Source organism: Chrysemys picta, chromosome 20 (genome assembly GCF_011386835.1).
Source record: "Chrysemys picta bellii isolate R12L10 chromosome 20, ASM1138683v2, whole genome shotgun sequence".
Lineage (NCBI taxonomy): Eukaryota > Metazoa > Chordata > Testudines > Emydidae > Chrysemys > Chrysemys picta.
In genome coordinates this window covers 1,296,023-1,312,830 of record NC_088810.1, presented here as the reverse complement: position 1 = coordinate 1,312,830, position 16,808 = coordinate 1,296,023, and the positions used below count along the sequence as shown (strand labels likewise).

General features: G+C 62.6%; 1 protein-coding gene across 11 annotated transcripts in view; it reads right to left on the bottom strand.

Moving 5' to 3' along the window:
- Window positions 1-463: 463 nt before the first annotated feature.
- The window catches only part of LOC101934582 (guanylate-binding protein 1-like), a 126,873-nt gene continuing 110,528 nt past the window's right edge, over window positions 464-16,808 (bottom strand). For 10 of the 11 annotated variants that reach the window (XM_065573922.1, XM_065573925.1, XM_065573933.1 and 7 more), the window contains 3 exons: window positions 2,642-2,744; window positions 2,005-2,198; window positions 464-1,624 (listed from right to left, as the gene is read on the bottom strand). In XM_065573922.1, the coding sequence (XP_065429994.1) occupies window positions 1,508-1,624; window positions 2,005-2,198; window positions 2,642-2,744 (414 nt within the window). In that variant the 3' untranslated portion in view covers window positions 464-1,507. Of the gene's footprint in view, window positions 1,625-2,004; window positions 2,199-2,641; window positions 2,745-3,310; window positions 3,524-3,674; window positions 3,956-5,308; window positions 5,552-5,921; window positions 6,164-6,551; window positions 6,662-8,017; window positions 8,146-8,527; window positions 8,731-11,660; window positions 11,817-11,921; window positions 12,570-16,808 lie in introns of those variants that run through there. The other variant, XM_065573936.1, reaches the window with a different exon arrangement.

Here is a 16,808-nt window from a genome sequence, read left to right as displayed (position 1 = left end):
ACCAGTTGTCACAGAGTATTGGGGGACTCAGGGCCCTGCACCCCCGGCGTCCTGCGATTCACCATGACTCTCAGCCAGCCAGTAAAGCAGAAGGTTTATTTAGATGACAGTGACACAGTCCAAGACAGGTCTTGCAGGCACAGACAACAGGACCCCCCTCAGTTAGGTCCTTCTTGGGGTCCTCGGGCACCCCAGCCCCCTTGGGAGGTCAGAGCCCTGTCTCCCTCCCAGCCACATCACCAGCCAGCTCCTGAAACTCTCCCTTCAGCGACCCCTCCCACAGCCTTTGTTCAGTTTCCCGGGCCAAGGTGTCACCTGGCCTCTAACCCCTTCCTGGGTTCTCAGGTTACATGCTCAGGTATCTTCCCTCGGTCAGTCTCCCATCCCCCAATGCAGACTATCCCAGCCACGCTCCCCACTCAGCATTCCCAGACCGCAGTACGAACAGGCCCAGTTCGTCACAGCCGGCAATGGGATGTTTATTGGGGTTAAGAAGCAAACATAACCACAGCTCTGTACAGCAGTAGCTTCCCCCTCCTCCTTCCCAGGGGGGTTAATCATACTGCAGTGCTCACCGCTGGTCCCACCCTTACAATACATGGTCCTGTTCCGTTTGAGAGCCTTGAGTCTGGGGTCTTTGGTACCAGCACGTTCGTACCCCATGGGAGGGGGGTGGGGGGAGGTTGTGCTCCGGCCAAGGTCACCTTTTCTTTGGCTTTTAGTGTTTTATACCCCCCCATCCCCTGGCCCCTCCCAACTGGTTGCTTGACCTTGTCTTGAGAGAGGAGTCGGGGAAGAACTGTCCATCACGTGCATTCGTAAATCCAAATCCCGCAACACGGTCCCTCTGTTTCTCATCGTCCTAAAGGCCCGTCTGGCTGCAGGCCGACACCACGCAGTGTCTTTGCCCCGAACCCTAGAACTGGGTCAGGTGGGGGCCCCAGCCTGTGCGGGTAACGCCTAGAGTCTCCCTGCTCTGACCCAACCAGAAACCCTCTTTTATATGGTAAGTTTGACCACCCCCAACACCTTATGCATATGCGTGAAGGGGTCAGCCTTCTTTCCCTCATCTGTACTTTCACTGGGGCCCCCCCAGAACAATGGGGGCCCCATTTTCACAGGTTGTTCCTAGTTCCTCGTATTCACATTAGTATTTACGCAGGCCGTGCCCTGCTCTCAGAACAGACATTTCACCGTGTCACAGTCTCTGACGCTCCAATCCCGATTGGCCAGTGGCCGTTGGCTTTGCATGTCAACCAGGCGCTACTTCTGCACTTATCGCTGCTAAATACTTCCCAGTCCTAGATTTCTAGAATCTACCATTGAAATCTAGTTTGCATACACTGATTCTACACAGAGTGACCAGACAGCAAGAGTGAAAAACCGGGACAGGGGTGGGGGGTAATAGGCGCTTATATCAGCTAAAGTCCCAAATATCGGGACATCTGGTCACCCTAATTCTACATGAAATAGCGGATGAGAAATGCATGAGAAATGAACTATTTGGCTACAAGATGGAGCAGGTGTCCTGGGGCCGGTTCATCTCCTGCCTCAGGCTCTGCATCTGCTGCTCCAACCGCGCCGCCTCCCCCCGGAACCCCTCGCGCAGCAGCCGCTCCTGCTCCTGGGGGACAGAGCCGAGGGTTAGCGCCACCGACACAGAGCTGTGGGGATGTGGAGCGGGGGCCAGGGGTCCTGACTCCCACCTCCCCTCCCCGCTCTAACCACCAGACCCCACCCCACTGCCCTCCCAGAGCCAGGAGAGAACCCAGGAGTCCTGGCTCCCAGCCCCAATTAATGCCATGATCCCTTTCCCTGGCACCCGCTGGTATTTCTCCACCATCTCCCGCTGGTCGGCCAGGAGGCGCTGGTAGCCCCCGGGCACCGAGTAGCTCCCCTCAGAGACCCATTCAGCTCCCAGAGCTGGGGAGAGAACCCAGGGGGCTCCCACCCCCCTGCTCCAGGCAGCCCAATCCCAGCTCCCCAGGGGCCCGGGGCAGGTACCTGCAGTTTCAGGGCCAGCGCTCTCTCCTGCTCGGCCAGCAGCTGCTTCCTATCCTGCTCCATCTTGGCCGTCAGCTGCTGGACGTGCTCCTGGTGGCTGCGCGTCTGGTCCTGCAGCAGCTGCTCCGTCTTGGCCTGCATCTCCTGGCTCCGCTGGGCCTCCCGCTCGGCCGCCTCGGCCCGCGCCCGCTCCGCTGGGGGGGGGGGGGGCACATGGTCAGGGCCAGGGGCTCAGGGTGCAGAGGGGGGCCTGGCCCGGGGTCACTGGGTCATCGGCACCTAGGAGGCACCGGATCTTTGGAGCCAGAGTCCTGGCCCTGGGGTCACCACGTCCATGGGGCACTGGATCTATGGGGCCCTGGGATCACTGGATCTATGGGGTGCTGGGGTCACCGGATCTATGGGTCACCGGGCCTGGGAGGCCACAGACTGTACCCTGAAGCACCGGATCTATGGGGCTACAGAGCCCTGGCATCTGTGGGGTCCAGGAGTCACCAGATCTATGCAGCCGTCAGGGCCAGGGGTCACTGGGTCTATGAGGCCATGGCGTTCAGGGGGGTGAGTCTGTGGCCAAGGGATCACCAGATCCATAGGGCCGTGGGGGTCACAGGACTACGGGCCCCAGCTCTGGAGTCACCTTCGATCTCCCTCTGTCTGTCCGTGAGGCTCTGGTCCGTCTGCAGGACGGCCTGGGCCACCGTCTCCTTGGACTTCAGAAACTCCTGCAGCACCTCGGCCGCCTGGGGGCACCGGGGAGAAAGGGGGTGAGCCGGGGCCCTCGGGCCCTCCCGCCTGCCCACCTGCATCTGTCCCCCCCACAGATGGAGGGGCCCTCAGCCCCTCCCGCCTGCCCCCCGCCCTTCCCTCCCCCGCACACACACACAGAGATCGAGGGGCCCACAGCCCCTCCCACCTGAACCTGCCCCCGCCCCATATACCAAGGGGGTCCCAGACCAGTGGCAGCCTCTCCTGTGCCCTCTCATCCCATCAGGCCAAGGACAAGCCCAGACCACAAACCCACAGTGGGATCCAGCGATGCCATCGGTACCTCCTCCCCCAGGGCGCCTTCAGGCTGTGTGCAGCTCAGAGCCACGACTGGAAACAGAACCCAGGAGTCCTGGCTCCCAGCCCCCCCTGCTCTCACCACAAGACCCCGCTCCCCTCCCAGAGCCAGGAGAGAACCCAGGAGTCCTGGCTCCCAGCCCCCCCTGCTCTCACCACAAGACCCCGCTCCCCTCCCAGAGCCGGGGAGAGAACCCAGGAGTCCTGGTTCCCAGCCCCAGTTGATGCTATTCAGTCAATTCACCATGATCCCTTTCCCTGGCACCAGCTGGTATTTCTCCACCATCTCCCGCTGGTCGGCCAGGAAGCGCTGGTAGCCCCCGGGCACCGAGTAGCTCCCCTCGCGGACCCGCTCCTCCAGCTCCTGCGACAGCTCCCTCAGCGCAGCCGTGCACCGGTCCGACGACGCCTGCTCGTTCCGGCGGCAGAGCTCAGCGCGCTTGGAGTCCAGCTTGTCCTGCGGAGAGAGGGGACATCGGAGCCGGTGCCCGCTGGAGGGGAAAGGCCTCGTGCCCCATTCCCTGCCCCAGAGAGCCAGACAGTGCCCCAGCTAGATTGGGGCCAGCGCCCCCAACAATGGAAAGGCCCCGCCCCCCATTCCCTGGTACCTTCAGCTGCCGCTGGTATTGCTGTTTGTCATCCTTGAAGGCGCGCGCCATGAACGCCCGCAGCGCCTCCCGCTCGCACTGGGCGTGCACCTCCAGCAGCTCCTGCACGCTCTCCGTGGGCAGCACCGCCCGCCGCTCCAGCTGCTCCTCGTAGACAGCCACGGCCTCCCCCACCGCCGCCGAGTTCTCGATCTGCGCCAGGGCCAGCACCGCGCTCTCCATGCAGGGCACCGCCCCGCTGCGGATGGCGTCCACGTAGGTCACTGCCAGGTTCCCCAGCACTGCCGGAGGGGCAGGGTCAACGCCAGGGGGCCCAGCGCGGCCGGAGGGGCAGGGTCAGCGCCAGGGGGCCCAGCGCGGCCGGAGGGGCAGGGTCAGCGCCAGGGGGCCCAGCGCGGCTGGAGGGGGCAGGGTCAGCGCCAGGGGGCCCAGCGCGGCCGGAGGGGCAGGGTCAGCGCCAGGGGGCCCAGCGCGGCCGGAGGGGCAGGGTCAGCGCCAGGGGGCCCAGCGCGGCCGGAGGGGCAGGGTCAGTGCCAGGTTCCCCAGCGCGGCCGGAGGGGCAGGGTCAGCGCCAGGGGGCCCAGCGCGGCCGAAGGGGCAGGGTCAGCGCCAGGGGGCCCAGCGCGGCCGGAGGGGCAGGGGCAGCGCCAGGGGGCCCAGCGCAGCCGGAGGGGATCAGGGGCAGCGCCAGGTTCCCCAGCGCGGCCGGAGGGGCAGGGTCAGCACCAGGGGGCCCAGCGTGGCCGGAGGGGGGCAGAGTCAGCGCCAGGGGGTCCAGCGCGGTCGGAGGGGCAGGGGCAGCGCCAGGGGGCCCAGCGCGGCCGGAGGGGCAGGGGCAGCGCCAGGGGGCCCAGCGCGGCCGGAGGGACAGGAGCAGCGCCAGGGGGCCCAGCGCGGCCGGAGGGGCAGGGTCAGCGCCAGGGGACCCAGCGCGGCCGGAGGGGGCAGGGTCAGCGCCAGGGGACCCAGCACGGCCGGAGGGGCAGGGTCAGCGCCAGGGGGCCCAGCGCGGCTGGAGGGGGCAGGGTCAGCGCCAGGGGACCCAGCACGGCCGGAGGGGCAGGGTCAGCGTCAGGGGGCCCAGTGTAGGGGGCCGGGGCAGCATCCCCCACCCAGCCCCTCCCACACACTCCAAGACCCCGGCTGCTCCCCTGGACCTGCCCCTCCCCCATGTGCCCCAGGCCACAGATCCCAGCCAGAAATGCCCCCCGTCCCCGTCCCCCTGAGCAATTGGTGCCTTGTCTCTCGTTGGTATGTCCCTGGCTTCACCCCCCAGCCGCAGGACCCTGCTCTGCCCTTTGGGACCCAGGCGTCCCTCCCTGGGGAGACGTGCCCGCCCTGCCAGCCTGGCCTCTCCCCATCATCTTCCCTGGGACCCGCTAACCAGACCTGCTCTGTCTGGCTCTCACGCCCTGTTCTCCCCCCACGGGTCATTTCCAGTCCTCTGCTCCACCCCTCGATGATTTTCCAGAGCCCCTTCTAACCGCGCACCCCAGAGCTGGGCGCAGGCTCCTGCGTCACTCCCACCAGTGGCGGCCACAGGGGACCCCCTCCCAGCTCGGTTTGTCCCGCCCAGCACCCCATGAGTCCCGTTGGCCCCAGTGTCCCCCGGCCCAAGGGCTACCAACACTCACTGGCCCCGGTCACCACGTGGCCACCCAGGAGGGTCTTGGGCTTTGACGTCTCCCAGACGTGGCGGCAGAACTGGGCCACCTGCTCCCGGAACTCGGGCTCCAGCTCGTCCTCCCGCAGCTCCTCCAGCCGGGGCAGGCGCTTCCAACCGGCCGGCGGGACGAAGCCGAAGCATTTCCGGGCCGGGAAGAACTGGCGGATGCACTTTCGGGGCAAGTTGTAGTGCTGGTCTTGCTTGCTGCTGCCTGGCAAGAGCGGGGAGCCGGGCACAGCCCTTAGCCAAGATGTGACTGCTTCTGGGGGGCAGCGCGCGACTGATGAACAGATTCCCATGGGAGGAAGAGACCCTGCTATCCAGGGGAGGGGGATTGAGGGGAGCCAGGAAACCGTCCCAGCTGGAACGTGGCCAGGACAGGGAAAGTCCCAATTCCCAGGAACTGGTAACACCCGTGAGGTGTCAACGGCTTGGGTTTGTGTCTTGAGCAAAAGTCACCCCCAGGCAGCACAGCCCTGGGGCCAGCCCTGACAGCCAGGGGAGAGCCCCCACCCCACCCCCTGCAGTAGAGCGCCCCTTAACACTGCCCTGGAGCACTGGGGCCAGCACCGCTCCCCTACCTGGCTTTAGTTTCAGGGCGTTCTCCAGGTACTCGTCCTCGGTGATCTCCCGCCCGTCCAGCTCCAGCTGCAGCACGAAATCCCGCACGGCCCACACGAAGGCCGGGAAGAACCGCACGAACTCGGCCGAATCCTCCTCCTCCTGCCGCCCGCCCCTGCCCTCCGCCTTCACCTTGATGCCCTCTCGGCCGCCCTCAGCCACCGGCTTCACCTTAATGAGCTCCGTCAGCTCCGTCACGTAGCTGGGGGCCAGCTAAGGAGGAGGAGATGTGGCGCCCCCTGCAGTGGGGTCCCGCTTCCTCAGGGGCCCCGCTACCCACCTGCGATGGGGCTAGGAAGGGACTGCAGGTAGGGGAGGATATTCCATCACAACACCCGGAAGAAGGGATCAAACCCACCACCCCCAGGGTCCGGAGCAGCCACCTGGAGCCCTGCACGTGAAGGAGTGACTCTGACAGCTGGTGGCAGAAGTGGGTTGTTATTCCCCCATGTAGAGCGGCCACTAGAGGGGGCCGTGGTCCACACCCTGCGCTGCGGGTCACGATTTCGCTGGGGGTGGAGCGTTTGGATGGAACAGTGGGTCCCTTCCCCAGGGAGATGGGCCCCACCCCGGCCCCCGGGCAAGGATACTGCAGCTGCTCCATGGCCTGCTGGTCGATGGTGCCCCGGCTGTTATAGACCAGGGTGCTGCTGAGTAGCACGGCCAGCGCGAAGATCCACGTGTCGTTCTTCGTGTTGCCCTGGAACGACACCCACCGTCACCGTCCCGAGCGCGTCCCAGCCGCAGAGATGGCACAGATGGGGAAACTGAGGCACGGGGCAGGGTGGCCAGTGGAACAGCGCCCAGCTCTCCGGAGTCCCAGCCCAGGCCACAATGAATTCCCATTCTCCAACCAGCCAGAGTCACTATTTGGGGTTGGCATATTCCCCTCCCCCAACCTGTTAAATCCCCAGCTCCCGGAGGCACGGGAGGGGGCAGGAGCTCCCATTGCTCCCCTCTTACTGATGTAAGTTCCAAAGCCACATGGCTGCGTTTAAACCTTGGGAAGGCAACACCTCCCCATCCCCCGGGGTCCAGTTGCAGCGGCCCCCACTGCAGGCCGCGGGGTTTACAGCTGCTCTTGTGCATCTTTCAGGTTCCATCCTCTTTTATCCCCAACGCCGGCTCTTCCCTCTGCCTACGGCAGGGCAAAGCCAACATATGGCCAAGGCTGCAGGATCCTTCTCAAAGGATCCATTTTATCGGCCGTCTCTGAGGCCCTCTCCAGAGCGAATGTATTTTTCGTCACACTCCCTCTGGCAGGCGGGGTGGGGAAACTGAGTCCCAGCTCACACCGGGGGTCTGTGGAGCAGGGATTTGAACCCAGCTCTCCGGAATGCCAGCCCTGCCCCCATCGCTACAGCGAGTAGGGAAATTGTCACTGGAGAACATCCCATTTTTGATACCAAAACCACTGACGAAACGGGGACAGTTAAGGTGAATTTCCTGACTTGAAAAATTATTGGGAAAAAAAGTTTCTGAATTGTGGAAACGGCCCGACTGGGTTTCTCAAGCCAAAACGACGTCTCGTTGTCAATGTTTTGTTAAATGTGGACAAAGAAAAGTGGAAAATCAAAATGAAACGTTTGAAAATGATCCATTTTTTTGCGTGACCCGGACCCAGGGCACATTTCCGATTTTCAAGCCCTGGCACTTTCCCCCCATTTTGACTTTTCACCACAAACCAGGACAGGAAACATTTTAAACATCCCACCAGCACTTCCTGGGCGGGACAAGCATTTGCAGCCACACCCCGGCCTCCCTTCCCAGGCCTGCCATGGTACCCCCAGCCCTCCGGACATTGGCAATGCCCCCCTGAGAGGGCGCTGGGTCCGCCTCAGACAGTGCCTCCTTCTCCTGCAGGGGGTTTGCTAGGAGTGTCTGTTAGCAGAGGGACAGGGAGCTCCTTAAATACCACATCCCCTTTCCCAGCATGCCTTGCCCTGAACTACAAGTCCCAGCAGCCCCTGTGTGCCAAGGGGCGTTCCATCCCGCTCAGCAAATTGGCTGATTCTCATACACTGCCTCCTGCCGCCCCCCCCCCCCCCCCACTCACCTTCTCCACGTCGCCCAGCCCCTCGGTGTCCAGCAGCACCAGGGTGTGGCCGGCCCGGCTGGGGTGGGGCAGGCACCACATCCAGATGCCCTTGGTGTGCGACTGGATGGTGGAGCCCAGCGAGAACCCTGGGGAGAGAGGGGCGGAGCTGGGACAGACGCAGAGCCAGGGAACCCAGGAGTCCTGACCTCCCAACCACTAGACCCCACTCCCGTCCCAGAGCCAGGGAGAGAACCCAGGAGTCCTGGCTCCCAGACCCCCACTCTAACCACTAGGCCCCACTCCCCTCCCAGCGCCAGGGAGAGAACCCAGGAGTCCTGGCTCCCAGCCCCCTTGCTCTAACCACTAGCCCCCACTCCCCTCCCAGAGCCAGGGAGAGAACCCAGGAGTCCTGGCTCCCAGCCCCCTCCCCCCTCCTCTGACACAGTAAACCCCACCCTACACCCCTCCCTGCATTGGGGAGAGAACCCAGGAGTCCTGGCGCCCGGGGGCAGGGCTCACGCCTCTCACCCGTTCTCTTGCTGGCCAGTTTGTTCATGAGGTAGGACTTGCCGGTGCGGTACAGCCCGGCGATGGCCACCACCACCACGGGCTGGGAGATCTCCGCCAGCACCTGCAGAGCCTCCTGCTGCACCTGGAGCTCCCCCGCCGGGCTGTTCTCGATCAGGCAGATGGGGGCCGGCATGGGGATCTCCATCGCGCTGGGGGGCGGCCTGCGGGACACAGAGTGGGGAGGGTCAGCGGGAGGGGGTGAGACATGCAGGGGCAATGAGACACAGAGCCAGGCCCCCCAAACTGCGGGAGACACTTCCACCCGCCCCGGGTGCAGCATACGGACCCCAGCGTCACCCGCGGCTGCTCACCCCGGGGCAGACAAGCCCTGGCGCTCCCGGGCATCGCTGCAGACCCCCTTGAATCACACCTGGCGGGGCTGCTGCTGGACAGGCAGGACGGTCCAGTGCTTAGAGCGCCAGCCTGGAAACTGGGGTCACATCCCAGCTCCCCCACAGACTCCCCGACACTTAGGCCAGGGTTTGGAAGGTGTTTCGTTGTTGCTGCACTCAGCACTGCAAGGCCTGACTATCCCCGGTCTCAGCTGCTCCGTGCCTCAGTTCCCCCATCTGTACAATGGGGATAACAGCACCGCCCTGCCCCCCCAGGGGGAGTGAGGGTCAATACATGAGGCTGTGGGGATGGGGTCCCTAGAAGGACCATAGACAGGGCTACCAGAGCCCCCGGGATGGAGCCATGGGGCACGCGGAGGCCTCTTGCCTCGATTACACCCCGTCTCCGAGCTCGCTTCGGCTGCCCGGAAGCCGCGGGATGAGCGGAGGTTGATTTGTTTCCATTCAGTGACCAGAAAATCCAGGGGGGGAATTGTTTCGACTCCACCTGAGAGGGGAACGTGTCTGGTGGTCTCGTCAAAGCAAAACCCCCAAAATAAATCTGTTTGGGGGCTGAACGAACGGGATTTTTTACCCCAAAATGATGTTTTTTCGTTTTATTTTGGGTGGGTTTTTACCTTTTTAATTTTTTTTTTTAAGATGAACCTCCCTCCATTTGGGAGCTTCTGCTCCAAACGAGGCGTCCGACCTGAATCTGACCCCCCCTTTTCCATGTTATTCCAACGTGGTGTTTACGCTTTCGGGGCCTGCGGTTTTAACCCAGCCCAGCTCCGTATGAACACAAACCGGCCTTTCGAAATGAAACGCTGCCGCCGGTTCCCGTTGGGTTTTCTTCCAGCTGAAGGTCGTTGGTGACCCCTCCCTGCATGTCCACCCAGAGCCCCCCAGCTCCCGCCAGGGCCCTGCTCGCGCGGCCGACACATCCCAAGTGTTTCCCGGAATCAGCCCCCGCTGGGAAAGGCTCCGGCTGCTTTCGGGTCCATCTGACTCTGGCGCATTCTGGGGACTGGAGCTGCCAGTCCCGGCTCGTCCCCCCGCCCGCCCCCTCCAGGACAGGGGGAGTGAACGCTGCGGGCAGGTCTGGGAAAGGGGCCGAGACGGGCAACAAGAATATCTGGGGTTGTGAGCCAGCTTCCCTCTGAGGAGAGATTGAAAAGACGGGGGCTGGTCAGCTTGGCAAAGAGACGCCCGGGGGGACGCGCTCGAGGGCTGTACAGTCATGGTGGGTGCGGAGCGATAACGTGACCCGTGCCAGGCGAACCAGGGGCCACCCAGTGCAAGCAGCCCCCAGCCCATGTCCCCACCCCCTCAGTCACCGCCCTGGAACATCAGGGATTGCTGGGCTCTGACAGCACCAGCCCCAGAGATTTTGCCCGACATGGGTACGATGCACAATCGAGATTTGTAGCGCCCCCTGCTGGCACGTTCGCTGTGCGCTAGGTAGTGACACCTGTCCCCGCGTCTCTTCTGCAGAGCGTTCCTGTAACATATTTCTGCCCTTGTCCGTGTCAAACACCCACTTTCCGCTTCTCGAGATGCTTCGTGCAGAGCGGCCCCACCCCCATGACCTACCGCCTTACAAAACCCAGAGTTATACCAAGAATCTCCCCGTTATTTCATCTCGAATATTATTTCTTCTGTTTTTAAGTCAGTCAGTTTCATTATTACTAATGACACTTGGCTCGTCTCGTCTGAGGGGCTGAAAGAATTTCACACACAAACGATTCATCCTCCCAGCCCCTGGTGGGTTTGGTCGTCTCTTCAACACAGAGAGAAACTAAGGCACCGGCGTAGGAAGTGGAATTGTTGAAGGTTCGTTACTGAGCTGGGAATAGAACTCTGGAATCCAGGCTCCCAGCCCCCCGCTGTGCTAACCACAAGATCCCAGCCCCCTCCCAGAGCTGGAAAAGGAACCCAGGAGTCCTGACTCCCAGTCCCCCACCCCCAGTGTTATCCCCAGTTCCCCTCCTAACAAGTTGACATGAAACACCACTAGTTTTTCTCCCCTCCCTTTTTCTTCCAGCTCGTCCCACCCTTCCCATGACCAGTCTCCATATGACCTACCAGGCTCTCTTCCACAGTTATGTCCCCAGCTCTCATGGTCCTGGCAGCTCAGGTTAAGAACATAAAAGCAGCCAGACTGGGCCAGACCAATGGTCCATCTCGCCCAGTGTCCTGTCTTCTGACAGTGGCCCAAGCCAGAGCTTCAGGGGACGTGCACAGAACAGGGCAATTTTGGAGAGACCCACCCCCGTCTTCCCCTCCCGGCGTCTGGCTGTCAGAAGTCCAGGGTGCCCCAAGCAGGGGGTCGTATCCCTGACCATGTTGGCTAATAGCCATTGATGGACCTGCCTCTCCTCTAGTTCTGTTCCACCAGCCTCGCTCTGCAAGATCATGACGGACAGTCCGGCCCCCCCACGTGCCGTGAAAAGGATCTTCCGCCATGAATCACGGCGCTGTGGATAAAGACTTCTCTGCACAGAAGGGCTGCACCGGCAAACCCTGCTGGTGGAGACGCGGCTTCTACCAGCCAACGAGTTCTTGTACCCGGACAGCCGGAAACGTTTGCTGCTGGAGCCGCGTCCACACGGGGAATTTGGCTGGCACAGCTCTGTCAGTGGGGGGGCGATTCCCCCCACCCCACCCACACTCTGAACTGAGGTACCAGGAAACCTTTTCAGAGTAAAATCATCCCAGTAATGTACTGGGGCGCGGTGGGACAAAGGCAGAGGACTTACCTTCGTTAGCTGTCCGGTGTCTCTCTCCAATGTAGGGGGATGTCCTGTGACAGATTTCTGTTACCAATCTGCCTGGGGCGTCAGGTGATCAGGCTGCGGCCGCAGGATCTCTTGGGGAGGAGATGAAGGAGCACACCGAGGGACTGAATTTTAAAGCTTTATTAATAAAATGACAGCGGTGAGTGTTGGTTCTGCTCCCACGTCACTCAAAGGAAGCAAGGAAGCGTTAGTACCCCATCCCTAACCCACTTTCATACTCACACACGCACGACCCGAGGCTGGCCAAGCCTGAGTGTAATGGAAGAAGAGGAGGAGGGGTGGATGGGAGTTCTTGTCCCGTGCACAGGTCGTCCAGGGTCCGCTGTGATCTCTGACTTGCTTTGGCTCTCGGGAGGGTTTTTAAGCTCTGGGTTCTTCCGGGGCGTTTTGTTCAGGGACCTCTGTTCCTGGTGCCCTTTGTACCAGCCCAAACCAGCTCTCCGTGACCTCCTCAGCTTCCCAAAACACACTGGCTCCAGGGACGCAAAACCTTGTTTCCCTCCCCCTCCCCCCCCGTTGGCCTTCGCCGTTTCGCTTGTTTTTGCAACCTTTGCGGTCCTGCTCAGCGTAGTTCTCCTTTTCTCCTGGCTGGCTGGGGTTAGGTAAGATGTGAATGCAGCTGCAGACTCCTCGCCATGACCCGGGACCGGGGCAGCATCTTATCTTCAGACTGAGCTCGCTGAGGTGTCGAGTTAACCCGTTCTCTGCTCCCTTCCTTCCTCCCCCTTTGGCCTCTAGCAACCTGCAAAGGAATCTTCCACTCCACACGCGTGCCTTTGATCCCCCCTCCCGAAAATGGCTTGCAACCACGTTAGCAACATACAATGCTGATCTGCTTCCCCGGGGGACCCTTGGGCCTGTGACAGTCCCACGCTTTGCCGCGTTCCTTCTCTGCGGCGTTCAGCCTCTGGGGTTGACGTGGAAAGCAAAAGCAGGCCAGGCAGCATCCGATATAAGGGGTGAGCTTGGGGGTGGGGTCGAAAATTTGGTCAGTGTCCAGCCTTGCCCAAGTCCTCTGATTGGTTCCCTGTCTGACCCGGGGGCGGCTGCCTGCCTCTAATCTGCCTTCGCGGAGGAGCCCCAGCCCGCCTGCCCCCCCCCCATCAGGCCGAGCTCCCCCACCCCATCCCTGATGCCCCCTCCCCCAGCCAGAGTCGAGGGGTGCTGCAGAGCGAGCTGAGGGAGCGGGAGGCCAGGCTGCAGAAGGGCTTCGCGGAGAAAGCCAGGCTGATGGAGGACGAGATCTCGAGGCTCCACCAGCACGACCGACTTTCTGTCAAGCATTTTCTGCAGCATTGGGGAGGCGCTGAGAGCCATCGCTAGCGTGTCCGATTATCTGAGATCCCGGCACCAGTGGGGGAAGTAAAACCCAGAAATGAAAGTAGCCGGGCCCCTGTGGGGTTCCCCCGGTGGGAAGTCCCACAAACGCTGCTTCTCTGCACGATCGAAAGCTTCTGCTGACTAATTCCTGTGATCTGCCACATCCCACAGTGTCCCGGAGTCCCCGGGCGATGCTCTGGACCTGCTCCCCACAAAGCCAGGCAGGACTCTGGGGAGCCTCCTCTCCCTCGGAGCAGACTGTCTTCAGGGCAAGAAGCTCACACGGCTTCACCTCCTGGGTCTCTCCTGGGAGCATTCAGCATCTGCCCCTCCGTGCGCTTCCCACAGCGAGTCTGCCCCGGCGGGGTCCTGGGGCAGCCAGAGGGTCCTGCACCCCCACTTCACAGTCAGACGTGACTCTCAGCCAGCCAGTAACACAGAGGTTTATTAGACGACAGGAACACGGTCTAAAACAGAGCTTGTAGGTCCAGAGAACAGAACCCCTCGGCCGGGTCCATCCTGGGGCCCAGCGAGCCAGACACCCCCGTCTGCCCTCACTTCCCATCCCCAGCCAGCTCCAAACTGAAACCCTCCAGCCCCTCCTCTCTGGCCTTTGTCTCTTTCCTGGGCAAGGAGGTCACCTTTAGCATCCCCTTGCAAGGGGGGAAGGGCCCTGGCCATTTGTTGCTAGGAGACAGATTGTCAGCCATTTACGCACACTGGAGACTTAAGAAGTGCATAGGGGAAACTGAGGCACCCACACAGTATTCAGAGGAAACATTAAGAACAGTCCCACTTCGTCACACATAGCTACTAACACAGGGCCCGGAGCTGTCTGCAAAAGGAAATCACAGGACACTTGGGTAAATACAACCCCACTCCCAGGGCTCTCCCCCGCCGGCGCTGTAACGGGGCCTCCGGGTGTCTAGGGAGAGGCAGCTCTGGGGATGCCACCATTGGACCCTTCTCCCCACTGTGTAAGAACAGACTATGACATGCTACACCGGCACCTAGGTCTAACTACTAGTCGTGCTATGGGACAGTGTCTGTGAGGCACGGGACTTCCCAGTGTGTGTGAGCGGTGACAGCTGAAATCACTCAGTGCTGTGAGACGTGGGGGGCCCTGAAGACATCTCGTTAGGGCTGGTGGAGCGGCGCGGCCGGTGGGAGGGCTGGCGGAGAAGTGTGGCAATCGGGCGTCACCACAGCCAGTGAGTGTCCGGGCCCTGGAGTGTGCAGGGTGTCTCCTTAGCCCCCCTGGGACGTTGCACTCTATAGGATTTTATACAAATATGCTAATGAGTGAATATGATGTAACTGGGATATGCTTCATGCAAAAGGCCTCTTGTAAGGTATCATTACAAAGCTTATAATCGGACAGACACACTCATCACGCTGCCGGCCAGGGGCCGCCCACCCCGGGAACACTGCGGGCAGTTCTGGGCGCCCAGCTCCAAAAAGATCCGTTAGAACTGGAAAAGGGGCCGAGACGGGCACAAAAATATTTGGGGTTGTGAGCCGGCTTCCCTCTGAGGAGAGATTGAAAAGACGGGGGCTGGTCAATTTGGAAAAGAGACGCCCGGGGGGATGTGATCGAGGTCTGTACAGTCATGACTGGTGCAGAGAAATGTGCCTTCACGTGTCATGCGAACCAGGGGCCACCCGATGAAATTAATGGGCAGAAGGTTTAAAACCAACAACAGGAAGCATTCCTTCACCCAACGCACCGTTAACCTGTGGAACTCACTGCCAGGGGATGTTTTGGAGGCCAGAAGTAGAACAGGGTTCAGAAAGAACTAGATGAGTTGCTGGGGGAATCGGTCTCTCAGTGGCTATTAGCCAGGATGGTCACAGACTCCCTTGCACTGGGTGTCCCTAGGAATGGGTGACAGGGGATGATGGGTGACGTGCTGATGACCTATTCTATTTGCTTCCTCTAAAGCAACTGGCACCAGCCCCGCTCAGACGACAGGATCTGGGGCTAGATGGGCCATGGGGCTGACCCAGTCTGGCTGTTCTGATGTTCTGGCAGTGCTGGGCCCACTGAAGCAGTGCGGGGTGCCATGCCGCAGGGGCGGGGGGCTCGGCTGGGAATGTCCCGCTGCAGGGTGTGGGGCAGGGGACTCAATAGGGGGCGCTGTGCTGCAGGGAACGGGGCGGGGAGGGGAGCTTGGTAGGGGGCGCCGTGCCGCAGGGGCAGGAGGCTCAGTAGGGGGCGCTGTGCTACAGGGAGCGGGGCGGGGAGCTCAGAGGGGGGCGCTGGGGTGTGGGGCGGGGGGCTCAGTAGGGGGCGCCGTGCCGCAGGGGGCTCAGTAGGGGGCGCTGTGCTGCAGGATGTGGGGCAGGGAACTCAGTAGGGGGCGCTGTGCTGCAGGGAGCGGGGCGGGGAGCTCGGAGGGGGGCGCTGGGGTGTGGGGCGGGGGGCTCAGTAGGGGGCGCCGTGCTGCAGGGGGCTCAGTAGGGGGCGCTGTGCTGCAGGGAGCGGGGCGGGGAGCTCGGAGGGGGGCGCTGTGCCGCAGGGGCGGGGGGCTCGGCAGGGGGCTCCGTGCTGCAGGGAGCAGTAGGTCCAGTCAGATTTAAACGTCCTGTTGCCGGGATTTTCCCGGCCCGGCCGGGCGGGTTTGGAACCAGCGGGGAGCTGCCGCAAAGGCACCATGGAGCGGAGTTACCCCAGCATAGGATCTGGGCCTGGGGCCGGACAACCCCCTGGCACGGCCTTTGCCAGCAGCGGGCCAGGCGGGCGCCTGCCGCAATCCCCGTGGTTTGGGCACCGAGCAGCCTGGGCGGATTTCCCAGGGTGCTGGCTGGGGGGAGCCTCGGGGGCTTCCCAGACCGGCCCTGTGTGTCCAGGGAGGTTTTCACACTGAGCGACACGGGCTGGGATGCTGGGACATCCCCTCGCCCGCTCCACACCCTGAGAGCAGTTTGCTGTTTCCTGGCCTGCTCCCCCTCTACTGTGCCCCCATCCTGCGGCCACAGCGGGCACCTAATCCCCTGTGGGGGACATGGAGCCGGACTCCTGGGTTCTCTCCCGGCTCTGGGAGGAGAGTGGGGGCTGGTGGTTAGAGCAGGGGGGCTGGGAGCCAGGACTCCTGGGTTCTCTCCCCGGCTCGGGGAGGGGAGGAGGGTCTAGTGGGTTAGAGTTGGGGGGCTGGGAGTTAGTGGACCCCAAAGGTATTAAATTCACTTCAGTCGGGTTTGTCTGGCTCCGTCGGGTTTGCCCAGGATACCGTCAGAGGGAAGGACACCCAGGTGCGGGCGCTGCCCCGAGAGGCTAGACCGGGGCGTATCGAACCCTGCAAAGGACGAGCTGCTGCTGGAAATCCCCGGCCGGGCTCGGGAGGGAGGGTCAGACTCGGTCTGCAGGGCCAGCCTGGAGCAATCCCGGGCTCGGCTGCGCTCGGAGGAGCCCCTCCTCGGTCTGTGCACGTCCGGCCGCACGGGGACCTGCCGCGGCCCGGCTCCCAGCTCCGTGGGGTTCACTGCGCCACAGCGAGTCCTCGTGGGGCCTCCTCCGAAGGCTGCTGGGATCCCAGACACCACAGCCGACACCGCGGCCCCCCAGCAGCGTTTTCATCCGGAGCCGGGCAGCGCTTCCCCTCAGCTCAGACCCCCCCCAAGTTCTGCCAGCTCTGGGCAGGGCGAGGGGCAGCCTGCGCGCAGGGCCACCCAGCCACGGATCCGAGCGAGGCGAACCCGCCCGCCGCGCTTCAGAGCGCCTGAGCGGGAGGGAACCACTACTTCTCGCCTGGTCGCTGAGCTCGCCTCGCCGGGGCCAGCATGGACGGG